The sequence below is a fragment of the Callorhinchus milii genome, unplaced genomic scaffold (genome assembly GCF_018977255.1).
Source record: "Callorhinchus milii isolate IMCB2004 unplaced genomic scaffold, IMCB_Cmil_1.0 Scaffold2, whole genome shotgun sequence".
Taxonomy (NCBI): domain Eukaryota; kingdom Metazoa; phylum Chordata; class Chondrichthyes; order Chimaeriformes; family Callorhinchidae; genus Callorhinchus; species Callorhinchus milii.
In genome coordinates, this window is record NW_024704743.1 from 50,158,877 (window position 1) to 50,176,347 (window position 17,471).

Genomic DNA, 17,471 nt, shown 5'->3' on the forward strand with positions numbered 1-17,471 from the left:
AATTGTATACAGTAGTGGTTCCATTTTAAAACCTAATTGTAAATATTAAAATGTTATTTTGCATAGACTTAAAGCATCTATTGCACACTTTTAATGAATGAAATTTACTAATAATTTCTAAGTGTACTTCTCCTGACAAGTTAGAAAAATAATAATAAATGAGCAATAGTCATAAATATTATTGCCTCCTCTTATCCTCATGAGTAGATAGTTGGTGGAAACCATTTTTCAAAAAGGAAGTCAATTGCAAGTCAGATACAGGCCTATAAACGAAAATAACTATTTGTCCTTTCATAATAATAATCTTTGCATTTGGTATAGCACCTTATCACGTCGGAAGGACATCTCAAAACACTTCACAGGATTTACTTTGAAGTGGAGTGACTTCAAAAGTTCTCAAAGTTTATTTGTAGGCAAGCACGGAAGCACAATTATGCACAGTAATGTCCCACAAACAGCCAAAGTCAAATTGATTTGGGGAATTGTTGGCCCAGAACACCAGGAGAGTGAAACTCCCTTTTCTTTTCAAATAGTGCTATGGGATCTTTAACGTCTACCTGAACAGGCAGCCAGGACCTTGGTTTAACATCTCATCCAAAGGACGGTACCTCCGACAATGTAACACACAACCAGCACTACAATAGAGTGTCATCTTCTGTGAGTTCAAGTCCGACAGCAGCGTCCCCCAAACAGTCATGGATTGAGTAAACAAATTTTTTATTTTTATATATTTTATACAGCAACATGAGAACGAATGCCCTGTAGGACTTTCTCCACTCAGATCGATCTTATGAACATCACTGACAACACCAACAACAACAAAATGACATTTGTATAGCGCCTTTCACATTGGGAGGACATCCCAAGGTGCTGGACAGTCAGCGTTTCAGACCCGAGCTGGGGGGAGAGGATGACTGAAGGAACGGTCGAAGAGGAGGGTCTTGAAGGTGGCAAGGGAGGAGGCGAGACAGAGGAACTGCGGGATGGAGTTCCAGAGAGTGGGCAAAGAGTGGCTGAGGCTCACCCGGCAATTCCAAATGGAATTGGTTTCGGGGGGAATTTCCAGCAATGTTATTGTTTGCAGTCAATACAATTTTGTAGTTATAATGGGCGGAGATAATCTGTGTAATATGAGGATTTCAATTTGGATGTCAGTGGTTGAGTACAAAAGTTAATTATGCATTTCTAGAATTGTTCAACCAGATTTTAGGTACAATACAGTCAACACTTCTTACTGGGTGATTCCAACATTGAACTGCTTGATCTTTCAATACAGGAATGGTATTAAAGCCTTTCTTGATGTTGGGTAATCTTCAAACTTTTCCAGATACCACCTGCAATTAAATATAAAAATACATATTGTTTGTGATATTTGTTTCAGAATTTCAAAATAGTCAGTTTTCTATTTTTAATTCAACACCAGCTTCTGTGGAGTTAGATTACTTTACATATCACAATTTTGCTTTTAGGTGTATTTAAATAAAATGCTACATTTCGTGTCTGGTTATACAATCAATATTTATTAAGCTCAATAAGTAACAAATATACAACTACAACTTGCATTTATGCATCACCCATCATGAGGGGTAGCGTCTAATCATTTAACCATGGCAGAGCTTGAGGCCGAGCTGGCGAGAAATGGGAGGTGTCTGTGTCATGTCAAAGAGATCAGCGTTCAGGTGCATGGCTACAGTATGGCTATTTCGAAATCAACACTTTTGAAAACTACAGAGAACCACTTTCAAAACAAAGCCTGAATTTCAGAATTGTCCAAAGGGTATATGTTCTGAATGCTAAGAAAAAAAAGTCTGAGACTAGACTAAGGTGAAGTTTCTGTACCCCAGAGATGTCTGAATAGAGGCATAAAGACACATGGTCTCACAGTTGTTTTCGATTGAGCTATTTGGCCTCTGCTGGAACTGAGGTACAACAAATTGATGTTGAATGGCTGTCAGTACATCAGCACAGCAGTAATCTACTTAAGTGGTTCAGATGACAAAGATTGATTGAGGCATTCCAGCAAATTGTTCATTAACAAAAGACATCACTACTAGTATCGGTGGATTAACATATAGCATTTATTTTTTAAAAAATATAATTTACGTTTAGCAATTAAAGAATATCACATCTGTGACACACTTCTCAGGAACAGGCAGTTGTGAATTGCTCAAAAAATTCACTGTCCGTATACAACAGTCATGAAGCTTGTCCTTAAATGAATTAGTAATTTCCCTAAATTCCTCAAAGGATCATTTGCTGGTCTTACTTATTGTGATTAAGCTAACTGTGTTTTAAAATTCACTCCTGTGAAGTGCTTTGAATCGTTCTCCAAACATGAAAGGAGCTGCACTGAAACCCCAGCGAGCCTAGCCAAGGTGGTGAGAGCTCCGGTCCAGACAGACAGAGATTTCTGCTAATTGGAATTAAATGCCGATACAGGCATTTACTGCCTTTTTTTGGAACTGGCTTTTTTCAGTGTCAAAAATGCTGGTAAACACTGGTACCAACATTGTGATTGTTTGAATCTCGCTAGCAAAAGGTAGAAAATAAGGAATCTTCTGCTCGCGGAATTAAAATTGAATTCGATATCCCTGGCCAATGAAGACCAGCAGACTGTGAGGCAGTGGTGGGTGTGGATGCCAGGAGGGTGTCCGGCAGGAGACTACAACAACACAATTACATTTATAAAGTGCCTTTATACGTCGGGAGGACGTCCCAAAGCGCTAACTTGGGTCTCGCCCAGGTCTTCATTATATATAATATATATTTTATATACATATTTAATATATATATATTTTATATACATATTTAATATATATATATTTAATATATATTTGATATATATTATATATTATATATAAATATATATATTATATATAAATATATATATTATATATAATACATCTATATATATTTTAGTGTTCTTAGTTTCAGACCTGGTCCAACTAGGTCCAAGTTCTGGATATCTGGAGAAGCCAGGGATTTACTTCATACCAAATGTAAGGATTATTATTATTTCCTGCACATAGTTAAATGAAGGCTACCCCATTAGCATTGCTGCAATGAGATTATGGGCGCATCCCAAATTATAGCATTCAGAACCTAATACTAGAAACCCAAAGGAAAGTAAGGTTCTATATAAAATGCGTTTGTTATCGGGCTAAATGGGAGGTATCTAATGGGAGACAACTCAGACGGTGTACCATAAGAATTGGGATCACTACTGTTTATGCATTTTGGACACAATTTACAGCTGACAATCAAAGGTGTCTAGATTTGAAGACAACACCAAATCCAAATTATGAACAAAATAGATGTGCAGAATCATCTGGAGAAGCTGGGAATTTAGGCAGAAAGTTGGCAGGTGCAGTTTATATAACAGAAATGTAAAATTCCAGGATTTAACAGAAAAAAGGGTCAGGTGAAATATATACAAAATAAGAATGTTCTTGAGATTATCTGAATAAGAAAGAGGTTTTGGTAATACAGAAGGGCAAGATTCAACCTTCCCTCGTCTGTTTGGATTTATAAACGCTGTTTTGCAAGCGAGAGACCCGAGTTCAATTCCAGGCAGGACGAAACCTTGGGCAAGTTTCCTTACTCCACACGCCAAATAATAATCCCTCCAAAAAAACAATAATAGAATTGGTCATTTTCAATCTACGATTGTTTGTGGGACATTGCTGTGCGCAATTGGCTGCCGCGTTCGCCCACAAATATACAGTCAATTCACTTTACAGTGTATTCTGTGAAGCGCTTTGGGACGTCCTCCTGACGTGAAAAGCGCAATATCAAATGCAAGGATTATTATTATTATTATTATAATTTAACTTGACCTAACCGAGAACAACTGAAACACAGTTTATTTTTGAGACCTCAGATCTTTCGGTTGTGACTGCTCTAGGATCTTGCTCTAAACAGGATGATGAAGAATTCCAGAAAGTTTACATTCAAACTGTTCAACACAATTTCAATATCAAGTCAATTAACCCAACTATAGTATCTAACAAGGCAATTAGACAACAGATTTTGGATTAGTGAATTGATGGAAGGAAGTGACACCGGTTAGTGCGTGAAAGACACCACTTAACTTAGAATCATTGCAGATGTGAAAAAAAAGCTTTATAAAGATTGTTCTCATTAGTGAAAACTGAAATGCACTGTGTCTCTGCAAGGTGGAATATTCTGTAGGTTGTTTGGGGTTTGGATCCAAACACAGACCATATGTCAATATTTTCTTTTTCAATGTCATGAATCATCACCTCCAAGAATTTCAGAGAGAGCAACAAAGCCCACATAACAGCAAGATTAGCAGCATTATCTTATTCATTTGATTTTTAAACCACACAATCACAATCTAAAAGGCCCTGTGAAGCATTAGAAAGGAACACTAGTTTGTTTGGTTGTTGAAAGTATGAAATCCCTTTCCATCTCCGTCCACCTCCACACACATTCCTATTCCAGCCAGTCAGAAAATTACTTGCTCTCAGGCCTCTGCAAATGCTGCTCTTCAGTTAGCGGCAAAAAGATTTTTGCTTCACAGGATAAACTGTAAAGTATATTGACTGAGTATTTTGTAAGCAAAATATAGAGCACGTACTTCAGAATCGACTGTGGATATTCACTTCGTACATAAACCAATTTGAATCATCCAAAATTAAACTGGATTAAAGTTACCTGTGATGTTGCGAAGCACGAGAAATAAGAACCATAAATGTAAACACAGCAAACGCTGCACTTGGCAGCGACCAGCAAGCTATGGCAAATCCTGTCCATTCCACGATCTCTCCAAGAAAATTAGCACCAGTTACGTATTCAAACATTCCTCCTATAAAACATCAGAGGCATTAAATTTTACAAAGTCAACAATAATCCTTTCTTTCAAATCATAAGGGCCTAACAGATGGTGTATATGTGTGTGTATGTATGTGAAAGGAAGAGAAGAAAATCGAAACGTCACTTACCCCTTGGGATCTTATATCCTGTTTCTCCAGGTTTACGCAAGTTTCTGAGGATGTGGTCAGAAGTAACATTGAGTAACAATCCAGAAAGCCACACTGCCAAACCTTAGAACAAGAAATTGCATTTAATGTTATTTCATCAAATTGCTCAACTGCTCAGTTTCCATTTTTCACTTGAGAATGAAACCTACTAGAAGCAGCAAATAGACAAATAAATTTGTGGGAAAAAAACATTCAACTGGCAACAGTATGTTTTGTTAAGAAACATGGAATAGCCAACAAGGGAATATAACAGTTGTAGTTGGCTTCAAGTAAGGCACTGAAGAAAAGTACAGGTTAATAGAACCAAATACTTGTAATGTTGCAATGCTTGGAGCCAATAATATATCTTTATTGGGGCTAGCAGAGTACAATAAATTGTTTAGCAGACATCCCTTTATTTTCAGTTAAGTAACCCAAAATGATGTACCTGTGCATTCTGTGACCTGCATTTTTATGTACCCTATGAAGTAGATTCTGTGAAGGTCTTTGAGATTCCATTCCAACATGAAAAGCACAGTTGAATGTAAGGATTATTATTATTATTTTATAGTATCACCCAAAACAAGTAAACAAACTGCTCAATGAAATTTGATGAAAGGTACAATTCCTGATAAATATGAAAATGAATAGGAAACATAAACCCGTTGCATAAAATGTACCATCCAGCTCATTGTGTCTGTGTCACTGTTAATTATCTTTCGAAATCACCCTCTTTTATTATTAATCACACTTTTCAGCATTTTGTCCCCTCATTTCCCATTTATAAAAACACAGAAAATTAAATTAAGAGCGAAAACAAAAATGATGCCCACAGACCCTTACTTGTATAATAGAAACATGCTAAATTCTTAAAGATATAATTTAAACAGCTTCTGACCAGGCGTGTAAGGACACCACCATCAGCGCTCACGTCGTGAATAATTCTGCAAGAAATTACTTTGCTGTTTCATTTTTACTCTACTGAAATTAATTTGTGAGTAACGGTAAAATTAATCATACCAAGAATCATCCGATAACATCTGATAGTGTGCTATTCATTGAAGACCTGGCTCACACGGTTGAGAACATTCTTACACCTCTAAGTCTCATTAACAATCCAGTTAACACAATGGCTTGGTTTACTACAACCCTGGCCGGCTTTGTCAGGTCATCTTCTTGGAAGCATTTCAACCCCAACGAGATCCAAATTGAATGCATGTCGGGCATCACATCTGATCTATGTGCCCTGTAGACATCCCTGACACCTCTTCGTACTAATGTTCAACCTTATTGCTTTTCTCTGTACTGTCTCTGGAGTATAGGCAGCCAACTTATATCAGAGTGGGCACAACAGTCTGACCAAGGTGCTGTAAGGCTTGAGCAAACTTGTGAATTGAACTCAGTTGATTTGGCAATGTAGCCCAACATCTTGTTTGTCCCATTTATTGTTGCCTCATACTATTTAGATATGTTGAACAACAAGTTAGTTTGTACCCTCAAGCCTCTTTGAACTTTCCCATTGGGCAATTTCTGTCCCTTGATTTGAACTGCCGTAGTATCAGGTTACACTTATTTCACAACACACTAAAAAGGAAAAAAAATATTTTTAACACAAAATTGCACAAAAAATTATCTGCATACTGTATTCACCTAATAATTCAACCACGTTAGGTGGACGTGGTTCAAATGGACAAGTCGTTCGTACTTTAGAACCCCTTAAACGTAGTTTGAGTTGCCCTCCACTTATTGCCTGAGCTTAAAAAAATCCACCATCAGAACTGATTTGCTACTCTGCATTCCATTCGCTACGAAAATGTTTTCCACAATGTTCGCAGCCTGACGGTTCAGCATTCCCGCATTCAATCTCCTGTTCAGCATTCTGAACATTAGTTCTACTTGCGTGCTATTTTTTTTTTAAACACGGGTAAGAAGACGGCTTTGCTCTCGGCACAGCAAAAACCACCAGCAAAAATGTACCACAAGTGCAAACATTTGATTTGTGTCTGGTCCCAATGCTGTTACAACACTCCTAATTTGGAAGGTGGGGGGAGGGTTGGTGCCATGCTTCAAACTGTAGAGGCTCTTGTCTGATTAGACATTCAACAAAAGCAGCGTGCAGATTCCATGCCAGTAAGTGTTTGCTCCGTTTTTCAATAAACCTCTGGCAGTCACGGACGCTGAACTGTAAGGTTTACTCAAGCCTGAAGGTGTTCTTTGGCCTCAATTGGAAGCCAACATACACTGAGGAATCAAAATCATTAATGCTGTAAATTCAGAGAGATTCACACAAGCATTTTAAGTCAAATATTTATAAAATTTTTAACATTTATCTTTAAAATTCTCCCCAGTTTTGACAACTTGCTTACACATCACTGCAATACATATTACATAGCATATAGGCTGTGAACAAATGTGTTTATATGTGCTATATTAAATGCAAGGATTGTTAGGGAAGAATTATACTTTTATATCACCTTATCATGTAAAAATGTCTCAAAGAACTTCACAGTAATTACCATCAAGTGATGTGAATCTTTTGTAGGCTAAATAGTGGTGTCAAAAGCAAAATTCAGCAACAGACAAAAGATATAGCCATCTATGTAAGACGTAGGCTGACTGCCTACCCAAAGCCTTCCTCCTCCTCACACCAGATTAGTACTTTTACCATCACTACACGAAGGATAGGAACTGTCAGCGACCATTATGTTTGCTCACTTCTTGTGCTTCTGCCTTTGACCTACACACTGGTCAGTTTTAGCAGCAGGTGATTAAACCCCTGAATGTACAGAATCACTTATAAAAGCTGCTCTATATCAGCCAACAATATTAAAATTAAAGAGCTTTCTTTCTGCTACAACCTGCAACAATAAAGGGGAAACACAGAACTCTATTGATTTTAATCAACTCCTTCCCTTAGTGATCATGTTGATTGCATTTCTTAAGCGCTCCGAGACACCGACCGGCGTGAAGGGCACCATGTAAATGCAAGTTGTTGTTTTTATGTATAAATGTCTGGAGAGCATATTACAGTATTAAATTTGAAACCTTGGCAGACTAACTTGGTATCTGTGATGCGCCACCTGCTGTTGTAATAAAATGTTGTCAGCTGTTAGCCAGACCCACTGTGTCAGATTCCTCCGACATCAGTTTTGGTGAATTTGCTGGAAAGGGAAAAATAATGTGATCCATTTTATACTGAGCAAGTTAACAAGCTGTAAATAAAAACATTACTGGATTGTACTTCTGCCACCTCAGCTTCATAATGATAATAATAAAAATCCTTACATTAGATATAGGGAATTTCACACCAGGAGAACGTCTCAAAGTGCTTCACAGAACAAACTGTAAAAATGTAGTGACATGTATTTTGTGGAAAGACACAGTAATTTGCACCAGGAACTGAATGTTCATTCTGGGGATTGTTGGCCTCAACACCAGGAGAAACTCCCTTCTCTTTTTAAATATTTTCTTGGGACTTTAACATTCACCTGAACAGATAGACAGTACCTCAGTTTAATGTCTCATCCAAAAGATGGCACCTCCAGCAACGCAGCACACAGCTCAAACTACATTGGAGTGTCAGCATTGACTATATGGGTTTAAAATCCCGACATGCGGCTTGAACCCACAACCTTCTGACTCAGAGGCGAGAGTGCTACAAACTGAGCCAGACCGATGTATGGCTGGTCCGCTCAGTCCTTCATTCCTCCCCCAAACAAATGTTTTAAAAAAGCAAATTAAGATTACCTGTGAGGAAACGTGGGTCAGTTATCCAATCTGCTGGGTAAATAGCAAACCTGCTTAGGTATCTGCCCTGCAGATATCCATTATAAACGCAAAATGTGAACGCCAATATAAATGGAATAAAAGGTGTTGCCTTTCCTCCTCTAATTAAAAAGGGGAACATAAATGCCCTGAAAAAAAATAGAAAATGTTGATTTTTTTTTAAAGAAACAAAAAAATACACAGAACAGTGTATAACAGCACGTCATATTTAAGAATGTTTGAATAGGTTGTCCACCACTGGAATGCCAGAAATCCGTGCTGTGGGAATGATTTGTTTTTCATAATTTTATTTTGGCATCAGTAACATTTAAACCGCTCTATTTCATTTTCTCGCTATCTATCGCATTTCTGATTAGTACAGCTCTGAGTTAATGGGAACCCAGTGTAGAAAACGAATTAAAATTGATCCAGAAACAAATATCTTTAACTAAATTTTGTTAAACAATATTAATTATACTGCTAGCTAACCCACATACAACAACAACTTGCATAAACATAGTGCCATTCACATGGGGTAGTGTCTTGGAATCCTTAACATTGGTGGAGCCTAACGCTAACCGGGGAAGCAGGGAGGTGTGTGTGTGGGGTGTGTGGGGTGGGGGGGGGTGGGTGGGGTGTTGGGTGTGTGGGGTGGGTGGTGTGTGTGGGTGGGAGGGGGTGGGGGGTGGGGGGAGAGGGGGGTGTGGGGGTGTGGGGTGTGTGGGGTGGGGGGGAGAGGGGGGTGTGGGGTGTGTGGGGTGGGGGGGAGAGGGGGTGTGGGGTGTGTGTGGGTGGGAGAGGGGGGTGTGGGGGGGAGAGGGGTGGGGTGGGGGGGTGTGGGGTGTGTGGGGTGGGGGGGAGAGGGGGGTGTGGGGTGTGTGTGGGTGGGAGAGGGGGTGTGGGGGGGAGAGGGAGGTGTGGGGGGGGGTGTGGGGTGGGGGGTGTGTGGGGGTGGTGGTGTGTGTGTGGGGGTGGAGAGGGGGTGTGGGGGGGAGAGGGGTGGGGTGGGGGGGTGTGGGGTGTGTGGGGGTGGTGGTGTGTGTGTGGGGGTGGAGAGGGGGGTGTGGGGGGGAGAGGGGTGGGGTGGGGGGGGGTGTGGGGTGGGGGGGTGTGTGGGGGTGGTGGTGTGTGTGTGGGGGTGGAGAGGGGGGTGTGGGGGGGAGAGGGGTGGGGTGGGGGGGTGTGGGGGTGTGTGGGGGTGGTGGTGTGTGTGTGGGGGTGGAGAGGGGGGTGTGGGGGGGAGAGGGGTGGGGGTGGGGGGGGGTGTGGGGTGGTGGTGTGTGTGTGGGGGTGGAGAGGGGTGTGGGGGGGAGAGGGGTGGGGTGGGGGGTGTGGGGGTGTGTGGGGGTGGTGGTGTGTGTGTGGGGGTGGAGAGGGGGGTGTGGGGGGGAGAGGGGTGGGGTGGGGGGGGTGTGGGGGTGTGTGGGGGTGGTGGTGTGTGTGTGGGGGTGGAGAGGGGGGTGTGGGGGGGAGAGGGGTGGGGTGGGGGGGTGTGGGGGTGTGTGGGGTGGTGGTGTGTGTGTGGGGTGGAGAGGGGGTGTGGGGGGGAGAGGGGTGGGGTGGGGGGGGGGTGGGGGGTGTGTGGGGTGGTGGTGTGTGTGTGGGGGTGGAGAGGGGGGTGTGGGGTGTGTGTGGGGTGGGGGGGGTGTGGGGGGGAGAGGGGTGGGGTGGGGGGGGGTGTGGGGGTGGGGGGGTGGTGTGTGTGTGGGGTGGAGAGGGGGTGTGGGGGGAGAGGGGTGGGGTGGGGGGGTGTGGGGTGGGGGGGTGTGTGGGGGTGGTGGTGTGTGTGTGGGGGTGGGGGGGGGTGTGGGGTGTGTGTGGGGGTGGAGAGGGGGTGTGGGGGTGGAGAGGGGGGTGTGGGGGGAGAGGGGGGTGTGGGGTGTGTGTGGGGGTGGTGATGTGTGTGTGGGGGTGGAGAGGGGGCTGTGGGGGGGGTGAGGGGGTGGGGAGGGGGGGCCATGCGCGCAGCCTCCTTACCTGTGGATGTAGTGGATGGTGAACATGCTCAGGAGCACCAGGTTGGGCCGCTGCAGGGAGGAAGCGCTGCCCGCGCTGCAGAGCCCCAGGTAGAGCGGCAGGACCATGGCCGGGGCCTCCTGCACGCACCAGGCGAGCTTCACGTGGACCGGGAAGCCGAACTTCCTGGAGGCGAACCGGCCGTAGGGCAAGTCGACGAACTGCAGGAGCAGGAAAGCCGCAGCGCCCGTGAGGATCATGAGCCACGACAGGCGCCGCAGCAGCAGCAGCTCACCGTCCCCGCCCGCCGGGCCCAGGAAGCCCGGGGCGGACAGGCAGCAGCAGCAGCACATCGCTCGCACCGGGGCTGCCAATGGTGACCGCGCGCGGAGACGGCGGCGACACCGCGGCTCCTGACACCCACCGCCCCCACCGGGAGGGCGGGGGGAGGGGCTTCACCCGGGGATTGACGCGAAAGGCGACCAATCGGAAGCGGGGCCTCCCGGGGGGGAGGGGCTTCACCCGGGGATTGACGCGAAAGGCGGCCAATCGGAAGCGGCGCCTCCCGGGGGGGGCGGGCGGGGGCTTCACCCGGGGGTTGGCGCGAAAGGCGACCAATCGGAAGCGGCGCCTCCTGGGGGGGCGGGCGGGGGCTTCACCGGGGGTTGACGCGAAAGGCGGCCAATCGGAAGCGGGGCCTCCGGGAGGGCGTGGGGGAGGGTGGTTCACCCGGAGATTGACGCGAAAGGCGGCCAATCGGAAGCGGGGCCTCCGGGAGGGCGTGGGGCAGGGTGGTTCACGCGGAGATTGACACGAAAGGCGGCCAATCGGAAGCGGCACCTCCCGGGGGCGGGCGGGGGCTTCACCCGGGGGTTGACGCGAAAGGCGGCCAATCGGAAGCGGGGCCTCCGGGAGGGCGTGGGGGAGGGTGGTTCACGCGGAGATTGACACGAAAGGCGGCCAATCGGAAGCGGCGCCTCGGCCAGAGGAGGCGGGGCGGCTGTGATTGACCGGGAGTCGGGCCAATCGCTGGCCGGGCCGGACCCGGGCGCGTCATGTGGAGAGCAGCGGCGGGTCGGGTGGTGTGTGTGAGCGGCCGCAGAGAGGTCACCCACTGCACTGCACTGCACTCCTCGCCACTGTGTCTCGGGGAGTCCCCAAGAACTCGGCCCGGATTTGCTGTCAGTTTAGTGGCTGTACGTTCGGTCCACACCTTCCTCCACTTGACGCCATTACGATAATATTCCTTGCGTTTGAGGTGGCGCCAAAAGCGCTTCACAGAATACGCTGCAAAGTGAAGTGACCGCGCACTTTGTGGGCGAAACGCGGCAGTCAATTCGCACAGAGGTGTCCCACAAACGGTCATGGATTGAGTGACCGCATTTTTCCCAAGTGATTGTTACACCCGGAAAGGCCATCCGCCATTGACTAACAACAGGGTTCCTACTCACTGCTGGGTAAAGGGCGGCGTGTGGGCGTAAGGAAACTTGCCCAACATTTCTCCCTCCCGGGAATCGAACCCAGGTCCTCTCGTTTGCGAGGCGAGCGCTTGTGGAAAGTGTGGGAATGTTGTTCATCTTTGGGCAATGTCGTTCATCTTTGGGCAATCGCAAAAGTTTCAGAATAGGCAAAGGCAATGAGACAAAACATGTTTTCGCATTTGGTGTAAGCTCAGCTTTGTTTTGGTTTGCAACTGTCGATGTATATGTTATTGTGCTAAGGAACCCGGGACCCATATCTCTTTTTCTGAAAGAAACAGACATCCAATTATGGGAAAATGGAACCTGTATAAAAGTCAGATGTTTTTATCTGGTGTGCAGTGTGGGGAGCAGTATCTTGAGAGAGTTGTTGCTACCGCTCTGCACCTCATATGAAATAAAGCGTTTTTTGGATGTTTACCGCACTGACTCCGTGTTGAGTTTTTCAGGTCTTTAAGAGCAATCGCACATCGCAATCGGGATTTTAACATGCTCTAACCATTATTATGGTTTGGTGAAGAAACATTGAGCTGAAGGTCCTTCTTCATCTGAATTTCACTTGTGATCTTTTCACTCCTGACTGATTAAAAAAAAATCCTAAAGTATGACCAGAGATCTTGCACTACAAATCGTAAACCTCAAATGGGAAATCATTATAACGCTGCAATGCACAGCTTTTACATTGCCTCACACTGACCTTTACTGAATTTTGTTTTAGGTGTACGCACACTGATGGATCGAGCCACGTAACCAACACTTAATAGTTTTTCAAACTACATTTCAAATTCTATTCATGGATATGCAATTTCGCATTGAATTAGGAAGGCAGTCAAGGTAACAGAGAGAGTGCAGGATTACAGAGAAGTGACTAAGATGATACAAGCAATGAGAAGAAACCACAGCTGTCTTCTGTACAACAAAGAAGGATAGGCAGAGACCCGATATACGTCATCAAAATTATGAACGGTTTTGATAACGTAAATAAGAAGAAACTATTTCCTCTGGTGGGTGAGTCACTAACTAGAGGACGTAAATTTAAGATCATTACCAAAACAATTGAGAGGTTCAGGGACCTAAACATTAGGAACAGTGACATGTTCTGCACAGAAGGAAGTCCTTTGACTCATCATGTCTCTGAAATTTGGAATGTCCTACTAAAACCAGTGGTTGAAACAGAATTCATAATAGCTTTAAAATAATAGTAATCCTTACATTTGATATAACCGCAATGTTTCCCAATTGTAAACTGCTGTGACTGTACATTTAATAATAATAATGATGACTGTCTATTTGTAGCAAATCCAGAACTTATATAGTCAGGCTGGACCAATTCAGTGCTGGGGGTATGTTGTATTATCTGAGATGCAGTCCTTTGGATGAGACATTAAATCAAGGTCCCAAACACACAGTCGCTCCATTTCACAGTAAATTACATCAATAAATCTAGGCTCGATTACACCAACTTCTTGCTTGTTGGCCTTCCCAACCCTTCCCTCCTGTAGGTAATTTTACTTGACACCACATTACTTTCAAAGATAGGTTTTATTTACATTTGAACAGACAAATCAACTACACTGTATCCCTTATACAGATATACTAGGCAACAGACAGAATCTAAATCATATTACTCAGTACTCCTCTTTCCCTCTTAATGGTCTCTTTCTTGCTGGAGATAAATTCCCTCATCCATGTACATATACATACAGTAGAATCAATATTGATTCCACTGGGAAGTGCACTGACCCTCTACACAACTTCAACTATTTCAAAGTTATATCTTTTATGCTTTTCTAACTCCACCTCCCCTGGTCATAGAGGTAGGCCCCATCCTTTGCAAGCTGCTTTGCACAGAGAGAGATGTGGACAATTTTTTGGCAGCCTTCCACAGCCTGCTTGTTTCTCATATGAAATGTAAGAATGTATGTAAATGTAAATATGAAATTTAATCAGAAGCTAACCTTAACACGTCCAGCAAAGCTACTTTTAAGCCCCAATTTATCTGGAACATTTGGTTGCTGCTATCAATATTCCAATGTATCCTGAGGTGATAGTCACTATATTTCAACACTCCACAAGCTGCATATCATTCCGAACTCTGCAGCGTGAGTCCTCTCCTGCACCAGGCTCTGTGACCCTCTCACCCCCGCACGGCTCCATTGGCTCACCATCCACCAGAGGATAGAGTTCAAAAATCGTCATCCTCGTCTTCAAAGCTCTCTACAGCCTTACTCCTTCCTACCTCTCTGACCTGCTGACTGCATATCGACCTGTCTGCTCCCTCCGCTCTGCTTCACATGCCTCGCCCGGCCCACCCCACCATCGGTGATCGGGCCTTCAGCCTCTCTGCCTCCACCGTTTGGGACTCCATTGCAGTCCCTTTGGCTTGTTCCCTCGACTCCTTCGTCACATCTTAAAAGCCTCCTCTTCGAATGCGCTTTCAGTCACCTTCGTAACCCTACCCTCCCCGCGCTCCACCCCTACTGACCCCAACCCCCGCTTAGGTCCAAATCCTGACAGTTCAGCACCTTGGAACATCCTTCCAACATGAAAGGCGCTATGTAAATGTAATATACTAAATGTAAGGATGATCATTAATATTTAATATTTCAAATGATTTGAGATTTCAACCTCTTTCAGATTTAAAGATGTATTAACATATTACCTGAATAAATAAAGGAGTTTTTCCTGGTTCTCTGCCAAAATTCAGTTATAGCTGGTATTAAATATGCAAAAAGGCCTAGAGAATGCAAGTAGAAATTTTGAAGCTTTAAGTAAAGCTCGAAATTAGAAGAAATTGCTAGAGATCCCTCCAACTTGCTCCCTACCCTCTTTCAACGTTATGCATCAAAACATATCTCTTTGACTGCACTTATGGTCATCTTTCCTCTCCTGATCTCCCTCGGTTCCCACCCACAGCTCTGATGCCCAGCCGGAATTATCAGTAGATTTGGGACGTCTTCCCGGCATGAAAGGTACTATATAAGAATAAATTGTATTTTAATGTAAATATGTGCAATACAACACCAATCAAATAAGCAAAGACTACAGCGATTGGGTCCTTTTAAAACTAAGTGTTAAGTATTTAGAAGTCCTGTAGCATATTGGTTAGAGCACTTGCTTTGCAAGCGTGAGGACACAGGTTCGAATCTCGGGCAGGGTGAAACCTTAGGCAAGTTTTCCTTAATCCACACGTCTCTGTTTATCTAGTAGTAAGTAGGAACCTGGCTGTTAATCGATTGGCAAATCACTTTCTGAGAGTAATAATCCATTCAAAGNAAAAAAATTGGGTCACTCAATTCTGTGCACAATTGACTGCCGCGTTTCGCCCACAATATATAGTCAATTGACTTTATAGTAACAAAAACAGAAGTTGTTGGGAACCCTCAGCAGGTCAGGCAGCATCTATGGAGAAAGTGAGTCAACGTTTCGGGTCCACGACCTTCATCAGAACTGGGGCATGTTGGGAGGTAGAGGCTTAAAGAGCAAATCACTTTACAGTGTATTGTTTGAAGTGCTTTGAGACATTTTAATGATTTAATAAGGTGCTATATCAAATGCAAGGATTATTATTATTTAAGAAAAATGAAGGCTGTTGAGTCTTAGTCACACTAAATGGAGGTGATCAAATACAGAAATGTCACGCGTGGAGTGCAGTCCCGAAGCGCTTACTGACTGTGTATTTGTTGGCCCGCAACTGTGTCCTACAAACAGCCATGAAAAGAATGAACAATTTTAATTGGGAGGGGGTGGATCGTTAGCAGTAAAATGCAACGTATTTAAAGCGAGAATAAATAATAATTTTTAAAAAGATGCATTTGAAATTCAGCACTTTTGTTTTTCTTGTGTGTTTCACCCACGTGATAGTCAACCCACTCGGCAGGATCATTTCTTTTTGAAGCGCTTTGAGACGTCTCAATGATGTGATCAGGCGCTGTATCAGATGCAAGGATTATTATTATTATAAATAAGCAGTGGATGGGTGAGTGAGTAGGTGAGTGAGTGAGTGAGTAGGTGAGTGAGTGAGTGAGTGAGTGGGTGGGTGAGTGAGTGAGTGAGTGGGTGAGTGGGTCAGTGAGTGGGTGGGTGAGTGAGTGGGTCAGTGAGTGGGTGGGTGAGTGAGTGAGTGAGTGGGTGAGTGGGTCAGTGAGTGGGTGGGTGAGTGATTGGGTCAGTGAGTGGGTGGGTGAGTGAGTGGGTCAGTGAGTGGGTGGGTGAGTGGGTCAGTGAGTGAGTGGGTGAGTGAGTGGGTCAGTGAGTGGGTGGGTGAGTGAGTGGGTCAGTGAGTGGGTGGGTGAGTGGGCCAGTGAGTGAGTGGGTGAGTGAGTGGGTCAGTGAGTGGGTGAGTGAGTGAGTGGGTCAGTGAGTGGGTGAGTGGTCAGTGAGTGGCTGGGTGGGTCAGTGGGTGAGTGAGTGGGTCAGTGGGTGAGTGAGTGGGTGGTCAGTGAGTGGGTCAGTGGGTGGGTGGGTGGTCAGTGAGTGGGTGGGTGGTCAGTGAGTGGGTCAGTGGGTGGGTGGTCAGTGAGTGGGTCAGTGGGTGGTCAGTGAGTGGGTCAGTGAGTGGGTGGGTGGTCAGTGAGTGGGTCAGTGGGTGGGTGGGTGGTCAGTGAGTGGGTCAGTGAGTGGGTGGGTGGTCGGTGAGTGGGTCAGTGGGTGAGTGGGTGGGTGGTCAGTGAGTGGGTCAGTGGGTGGTCAGTGGGTGTGGGTGGTCAGTGGGTGGGTGGGGGGTCAGTGGGTGGGTGGGGGGGTCAGTGGGTGGTCAGTGGGTGGGTGGGTGGTCAGTGAGTGGGTGGGGGGTCAGTGGGTCAGTGGGTGGTGATGGCTGAGCACAGCCCCTGTGTGTGTCGGTAGTGGACCATTGCTCACGAGCCGCAGCGCACAGATTCTCTGTGTGCGCGCGCACGTGACCTGCAGTGGCTGAGCTGCCCCACTCATTCGCCAGATACAGTTTGCACCGCGGGCGCGGCTCGGTGTGCGGGTGTGCGGTGCGGTCAGTGCAAAGCTCAGACTCCTTCTCTGGTCATCGCACATCCGCTTTGCTTTTGCGGCCCAGAAAAAAAAAAACCGTTGCGTTTTACGGTATTTTAAGGTGTTTGTGTGGGTGAGAAAGGCGACTGCGGGGGCACCGGCGGCGGGTCTTACAGTCGCCGAGCGCGAGGCCCCCGGGTACACGCGTTAGGAGCAGCGACGAGAGGCGGAGAGACAGTCAGTGCCCCCACACACCGCACACACCGCGGCCTCTCCCCCCCACACACACACACCGCGGCCTCTCCCCCCCCCACACCCCCCCCCC

At 45.5% G+C, this 17,471-nt stretch overlaps 1 protein-coding gene across 1 annotated transcript; it reads right to left on the reverse strand.

The window, feature by feature from the left end:
• Positions 1-702: 702 nt before the first annotated feature.
• Positions 703-11,078, reverse strand: srd5a1 (steroid-5-alpha-reductase, alpha polypeptide 1 (3-oxo-5 alpha-steroid delta 4-dehydrogenase alpha 1)). Its single transcript, NM_001292432.1, is given in 5 exon segments — positions 703-1,334; positions 4,678-4,828; positions 4,965-5,066; positions 8,730-8,896; positions 10,725-11,078. Coding segments are annotated over 5 exon segments (819 nt in total). The 5' UTR covers positions 11,057-11,078; the 3' UTR covers positions 703-1,267.
• Positions 11,079-17,471: the final 6,393 nt, after the last annotated feature.